The sequence below is a fragment of the Globicephala melas genome, chromosome 6 (genome assembly GCF_963455315.2).
Source record: "Globicephala melas chromosome 6, mGloMel1.2, whole genome shotgun sequence".
Lineage (NCBI taxonomy): Eukaryota > Metazoa > Chordata > Mammalia > Artiodactyla > Delphinidae > Globicephala > Globicephala melas.
Window position 1 is genome coordinate 92,408,656 of NC_083319.1, and position 7,468 is coordinate 92,416,123.

At 53.5% G+C, this 7,468-nt stretch overlaps 1 protein-coding gene across 1 annotated transcript; it reads left to right on the forward strand.

Annotated features, from left to right (window-relative positions):
• Positions 1-714: 714 nt before the first annotated feature.
• On the forward strand, positions 715-7,149 carry NXNL2 (nucleoredoxin like 2). The gene is given in 3 exon segments (XM_030832491.2): positions 715-1,016; positions 6,983-7,039; positions 7,041-7,149. Coding segments are annotated over 3 exon segments (468 nt in total).
• The last annotated feature ends 319 nt before the right edge of the window (positions 7,150-7,468 follow it).

Below are 7,468 nucleotides of genomic sequence, written 5' to 3' on the forward strand. Positions count from 1 at the left end.
CCCAGGAAAGAACAGGGTGTCCCCAACGCCGGGTCCCTACCCACTAAATGTGGAACCGCTCTTACCCTCCCGCGCGGGTCGCCGGGACCCCTGGGGCAGGCGGGGAGCGACCGATCGCGGGGTGGGGCGAGCGCCAGCGGGACCTGGGGCGAGGGTGCGACAGGCGGGGCTCAGGGGAGGAGCAGAGGGGGAGGGCATGGGAGATGGGGGAGAAGAGTGCGTCGCCGGGAGCGCGGAGAAGGCTTGCCGCGCACGACCGAGAGCTGCGCAGGTGGGTGGGAGGTGAAGGGGGCTGCAGAGGAGGGCTTTGGGGCGGGACGCGGGGGCAGGAGGGTCGGGGGCAGGGCCCCTCGGCTCCCTGGAGGCGGGTGCTGTGTGTGCCGCTGCTGCAGCCGCTGCGTCTGGGGTCGCGGCTGTCTGTGAGTGTACACCCCTCTCCCCAGTACGGACGCTGTTACTCCTGCCGGAGGTCGAGGCTCAGGCCCGTGCCGAGGTCCGGGTGCCCGGCTGTGCGAAGGGACCTAGCCGGTCCCTTCGGCTGGCTGCAGGTGGACGGTGACCGCAGGTGACCGTCCGCCTGCAGGTGATCAGCCACCTGCGCTCACTGCAGCCCCTCCTCCGCCTCGTTTTCCCGCAGGTGTCCGTGCGCTCCGACTCACCTCCCCGTGTCTCCCGGCTGGTGTCCTCCCGCCGCAGCTGTCCAGGCTCCCGGCCATGGTGAACGTGCTAGGCGGGCGGAGCCTGGTGACCTAAGACGGCACGTGGGTGGAGGCCGAGGCGGCGCTGCAGAACAAGGTGGTGGCTCTGTACTTCTCCACGGGCCGGTGCGCGCCCAGCCGCGATTTCACGCCGCTGATCTGCGACTTCGACGCGGAGCTAGTGGACCAGGCGCGGCCCTCCGGGCCCTTCGAGGTGGTCTTCGTGTCCGCCGACGGCAGCGCTCAGGAGATGCTGGACTTCATGCGGGAGCTGCACGGCGCCTGGCTGGCGCTGCCCTTCCACGACCCCTACCGGCAGTGAGTGGGGACGGATTGGGGGTTCTGGGAGCTGTTAGGCGCACCCCCCAACCCCCATCCCAATCCCTCATCCCTGTGCTTCTCCCAGCTACCGGGAGCTCTTTGATAACCCCATCCCCACGCCAACCCGTTCGAGCCTCTCTCAGCTACATCGTAGTCTCTGCTTCGGCTTCCCAGGGAGGCTCTAGCGGTTGGCTGACAGGGAGCATCTGCATCACCATGGGCGCTTGGTGAGCCTGGGCAGTGGCCTCTAGCCTCTGACTCAGTGGGTCTGAGGCTCTGGGAATCTGAATTTATAAGGAGTTCTGGTGATGCTGATGCTGCTGTCCAGGAAGCCTGCTCTGGTAAATCACAGCCCGGGGGTGCCCCATCCTACAGCACAGGAAGATACCGCCCCTTATCTGGAGAGCGGAAGAGGGAGACCCAGAAAGGCCACTCAGGTCAGAACTGGAGACCATGGGTTGACTGCTGTGGGCCAGTAGTACGGGACTGGAGGCCGTACTACTTGAGGCTGAGGACTCAAGGGCTGGAGGAACTTAGTGCCAGGCCACGTTGCAGTTTCATTTTTACTGGCAGTGACTGAAATTTCATTAAGACGTCTCCTGCTCCTATAACTGTAGAAAGAAGCAGTTTCCTGGACTCTTGAGGAGACGTGTCAGAGGTGACAAAAATCCTTGCTCTCTGAAGGGATCTTGCCCCACCCTTGCTTTAGACAAGATGTAACATGGCAGGAAACCTCAGCTCCGCTGGATTTCAGAGTTTGTGAGCAAACTGGAAATTGACCCTAGTGCTCTATTGGGTGTGGTCAATGAGCTCCATGGAGGGGAGGAGGGAGAAGCGGGGGAGGTGGTAGGACCTGGGAGGGGGAGGAGGAAAAGGAAGGATGTGGGGGCTTCCCTGGTGGCGCAGTGGTTAAGAATCCACCTGCCAATGCAGGGGACATGGGTTCGAGTCCTGGTCCGGGAAGATCCCACATGCCACGGAGTATCTAAGCCCGTGTGCCACAACTACTGAGCCCATGTACCACAACTACTGAAGCCCACACGCCTAGAGCCCGTGCTCTGCAACAGGACAAGCCACCACAATGAGAAGCCTGCAACACAACAAAGAGTAGTTTCCACTCGCCACAACTAGAGAAAGCCCACATGCAGCAATGAAGACCCAGCAGCCAAAAATAAATAAATTAAAAAAAAAAAAGAGGGGCTTCCCTGGTGGCGCAGTGGGTGACAGTCTGCCTGCTGATGCAGGGGACACGGGTTCGTGCCCCGGTCCGGGAAGATCCCACATGCCGCAGAGCGGCTGGGCCCGTGAGCCATGGCCGCTGAGCCTGCGCGTCTGGAGCCTGTGCTCTGCAGCAGGAGAGGCCACAACAGTGAGCGGCCTGCATACCACACACACACACAAAAAAAGGAAGGATGAGGGAGGGACGGAGGGAGGGGGAGGGGGAGGAGGGGGAGAGGGGAGGGGAGGGGGGAGGGGGGAGAGGGGGAAAGGGGGAGGGGAGAGGGGGAGGGGAGAGGGGGAGGGGAGAGGGGGAGGGGGAGGGGGAGGACTTTGTGGAGGATTTGCAGAGAGGAATGGAGCACAGGCACCAATTGTCTGGCATGTTGGGGGTCTCCTCTGGTGTAAGAGTCCACATGTAGGTTTATTGCTCTTCACAAAGTACATTACACCACCGTCCCTTAACAAATATGGAGGTGAATTTCTGGGTTTTGTTTCATAGCAGCATGTGTTGCATTTCTCTGGGGATTAATATTCAGTTGTGGCATTTCCTCCCCCCCCCCACCAAATTAATTATTCTGAGATGGTTTTCCTTCTGGACAATTAAAAATGGAAGCTAACTTTGGAAAGTTCCCTGGAGGAGTCATTTCCCCCCAGCACATGCTTTTGGTGATGCCGAGGAAGAAGTGAGGCCCAGGCCCTCGACGGTGGGGGCGGGGGTGCCTGCTTCCTGAGGCCTCACTCACAGCAGGATTAGGAAAGTCTTCGATGATAAATCCAAATGCCCGTGATTTACTGGCGGAAGGATTCATATACCTTCACATCTAGTGGTGCTAAGTTTTTGATTTGTTTAGCGTTCAAGTTATACACAGCTTTTGAAAGAACATACTTAGTTTTGAAGCTGACAGAGTGACAGTGTTAGTAATAAGCTCAGGCCCTGGGCAGAGCCCAGCTGTGGGACCTATTCGTGGGGTGACAGTAGGTAAGGTATTCAATCTCTGAGTATAATGATACCTCACAGGACGGATGAGGACTGCGCTGATGCATGAATTCAGAGCGTTGTCAGCTGGTTGTGTACCAGGACTTTGTGTCTGTTGCCCATTTCACAGTTTTGAGGAACAGGGACTGGTACTCCTGGCTCTGGAACCTGTCCTTTTGGCTACGGCTTCCTCTCCCAGGGGACACTGAGCCTCAGCACAACCTTGCTAGGAGTGGGGTGCGGGGGGTTGCCGTGCTCCCTCCGCTTCCCAGAGGGAAGCCTTATCTGGTCAAGGCCCATTCAGTCCACTACAGGTGCTGAGCTGTTCAGGGCACAGGCAGCTGCACTCCGCCAGCTCAGGCTGGCCAGCCTGAACTTGGAGGAATCTGGAGCGGGGGGGTTCTTTGGGGGGAAGTTAGCTCCTTTGCCTCCCCCTTTCCAGACTGAACTTTGTTAATCCTGTCATTGCAATTTATAAGTTAGGAAATGCGGTATTCTGTGGGAAATTCTTGGAGCTAGGCCCTAAATTCTGTTCATCCTAGCCTGCATTTTGGAATCAGATCATGAGCAAAAATGGAAATAACTGCCACCAAGGAGAACTAAAGAATGCAGGAAGCCTCCAGGAGGCCTTTTCGGAAGTTCTTAATTTGTGCAGAGCACGGCATCTGCTTGGTACTGTGAGAAGATGGGTCCAGAACTGTCATCACCAACCAGTCATGGTGAGGGACCCCAGGCTGTCTTCCCTCAGAGGCCAAAGCACGTCATCTGCTGTCCACTGGATTTCTGCTGACCAGCCTGAGGCTCAGGAGGAGATAGATCACCACAGAACCCACACACCCCCCCTCCCGCCTGGGTTACCCCAGGCGTGGCTGGAGGTGTCGCTGCAGATGCACCTGCAGGAAGAGAATGCCTAGAGCCACTCACCTGTCCTCAAGGTCGCGTGGATCTTGGCTGTCCAGTGCAGCCGGCATACAAGACCCGGCCTAGAGAGGCAGATGTTTACTGACGTCTCTACAGCTAGGGGCAGCGCGGGCCAAGGGCGGGCTCTCAGGGCCCGCCCAGATGCCTGTGTGCAGGTAGGCAAGAGGCCTGAGAGGGGAGACAGCATCGAAGACCAGGTTCTGTCCTGCCTTCCTTCCCTTTGTTATGGGCCCAAGAGCCAAGTAACAGCTTCTGACTTTGCCAGCAGGAATTTCTATCACTTGCAGCCTGGCATGTGAGACCCACTCAGTCCGTGTCTCGCACATTCCCCTCCAGCATTTGACCCACGATCACCTTTCCACCTGTGTTCTGCCAGACTGGAAAACTGATGTTCCAGAGCACTCCACACACTTTTCCACCTCCACAGGTCACACACATGCTGTATCCTCCAACCCTGGAGCCTCTGCTTCTCTGCCTAGTAGCTCCTCCTTTGTGCCCCTGGGGACACGGGGAACATGTCTGGCCCCAGAGTCCTATGCCCTCCATAGCTCGAGCCAGTGCCACCCCTGTGCTAAGGGTATGTGTCCGGGGGGGTGGGGGTGGGGGCGTGTCTCTGCAGTCTCTAATGTTAGACCAGACATTGTTCAGTGCTTGGCGCCTGCAGGGCACTTGTTTGATGGATGCTCGGAGCAAGTAGAGAGATATGTTCTGTAATGGTCTGCCGGTGGCTGAGATGGAAAGAGACTGGAGACAGAAGTTGCCATGGCAACCCAGAAGCAGTTGTGCCAGGGATAAGGATGTTCTGCTTTAGGTGGAGGGAGGGAGCCAATGCTGCAACTGCACACAGAGCGAGGAGGAAATGAGCTCTCAGATTTCCCCGAAATGGTTAAAATTCTCAGAGTTATCACTTCATTCTGCCCAGCAACAAGGCTCTTTCCTTTCTGAGGCTTGGTCTATTCTCTCTGGACACAGTGCCCAGAGGAGATGGAGATGACTTCGGGGGCGGAGGGTTGTTATGTGTCTTTCCCACATGGTTCCAAGGTTACAGCTCTCCCCAAGCAGAGGCTGCCAGGGTGGGGATTTGAGGACCCACACTGGGTGACTCTTTTAAAAGAAGCTGGAGCAATGAACTGTCTTCAAACCTCCTTCTCGCTTCTCAAAGCCCCACCTGGTTCCTGATATCCCCGTGTCGTCCCTTTTTCCTTCCAATCTTGGTAGAGCTTTGCTCTGTTTTTTAGTCTAAGAATCAGGTTTGGTTTGTTGCTCACCCCATGTTGATTCATTTCCTTGTCCAGTGATTTCTGTCCTCAATCTTCTTTTGCCTTCTTTCTACTTTCCTTGTAATTGCTTCATCATTGTTTTTCTAGCTTCTTGAATGAAATGCAGAACTCATCTATATAGAGGCCTTTTAGTTTTGGATAAGAGTGTGTAAGACATAACTCTCTGTGTCTAATTGTATCTATAGCTTGGGACCCATAGTATATGGGTATTATGATTTCATATATAATATATGATATATATGATATGATAAATAACTATATATATAACCATATAATATATGGTTATTTAGTTTTTTACTGATTCCAAAAATTATTGCTTATTGGTTTCCAATTCCATTATGTCATTAAGTGGTCTGTGTATCACCGATTATTTGAAATATATTAAGATCCCTTTATGACCGAGAACAGGACTGGTTTTGTCACCATTTCATAGATGTTTGAAAACAAGGCATATTTTCTCTCCATTGGGTGTAGGTACTGTGTTTTTTTTCCTGCTTGAATTAAGATTTGTCTTGGCCTTGGATACTGGAAAGCAGCAGGAAGGGCCTGATGGAGGCGTCACAGGGGAGATTTAGTAACAGGAGGGTCTCAAGTGCATTTTTCCTTCCACTCAGTTTTACAGCCCTGAGGGCGACAGATGAGGGAAATCAGACTACAGTTAATGTGAGGCCCTGGCAAGCTGGCTGTGGTAACAGGACAGGGATTTTCACCAAGCTGTCCTGTCTTGAGGGTACTAATCCCTGTGAAGGTTATGGGGAGACTTGCAAAACTAAGAAGGCAGAAGCTCCTTTCTTTAAATGAATACAAATAATTTTGTGAAATGGTCACTCAAGGGGTTACATGCGACAGTAAAATGTTTCACCCATAATGTTAATCAGTGTGTCCTTGAATCTGTAAGGCAAAAAGTCTAGTAAGCCTTTGTAGAACTCATGGAATTTTAACTTTTGCTATTATACGTACCTGATGTATTTAAACCTCCTGAGATGTAGGAGGGATACAAATTTATTGGGTTATTTGTGGGTTTAAAATTGCACTGTGCAATTTGGCAGCCACTAGCCACATGTGGCTACTTAAATTTAAAACTGACTAAAACGGAATTCCCTGGAAGTCCAGTGGTTATGACTCAGTGCTTTCACTTCCGTGGCCCGGGGTTCAATCCCTGGTCAGGAAACTAAGATCCCACAAGCTGCTTAGGGCAGCCAATAAATAAATAAATAAATAAATAAAATTAACTAAAACCCAAAATTCAGTTCCTCAGGCTCACCAACCAGATTCCAAGTGCTCCGTAGTCACATGTGGCTGTGGCTGTGACATTGGGCAGCACAGATGCAGAACAGTCCCATCACTGCTGACATTCTTCTGCAACAGCACTGTCTTGGACCCAGCTAGCAGCAAGAAGAAAAGAGCCCAAAGGAATCCTCAGACCAGTGGGAGGGCTCACCGGGCAGGCTGGATTCTAAGGCTTTGCAGGCTCAGCTGGCACTGGGGAGGCGCTGGTCCCTGCAGACGTGCAGCGGCCTGTCCTGTCCCACGCTGACCCTCGGTCGCCCTCTTCTCTCCCACAGTGAGCTGAGGACCAGGTACCACATCATGGCCATCCCCAGGCTTGTGGTCGTGAAACCGCGGGGACGTCATCACTGACAAAGGGCGGAAGCAGATCCGGAAGTGGGGGCTGGCCTGCTTCCAGAACTGGGTGGAGGCAGCTGACATCTTCCAGAATTTCTCCGGTTGAGCTGGGGGGATCTCCGGGGACCTGGGCAGGTGTGTGTCACTCCTGGTGCTGCAGCGTGAACATGACAGAGAAGAGGAGCATCCTGTTTCCTTTCTCGACGCTGGTGGTTTCTTTCAGGCAGAAGCACTCAGCTGTGATGGAAAGAAAATATTGCTCAGGGAATGCTCTCCCTGTAGCCTTGTTTGTAGTTATTTTTATTATTCTTATCATAGCTTTCTTCACATGAGCTTAAGTGTGTTCACATTGAGCTATTGGAAATCTATGCAAAACATGTATTTATACAGGCTCTTCAGGTGAAATAGCATATTTATTGATACAT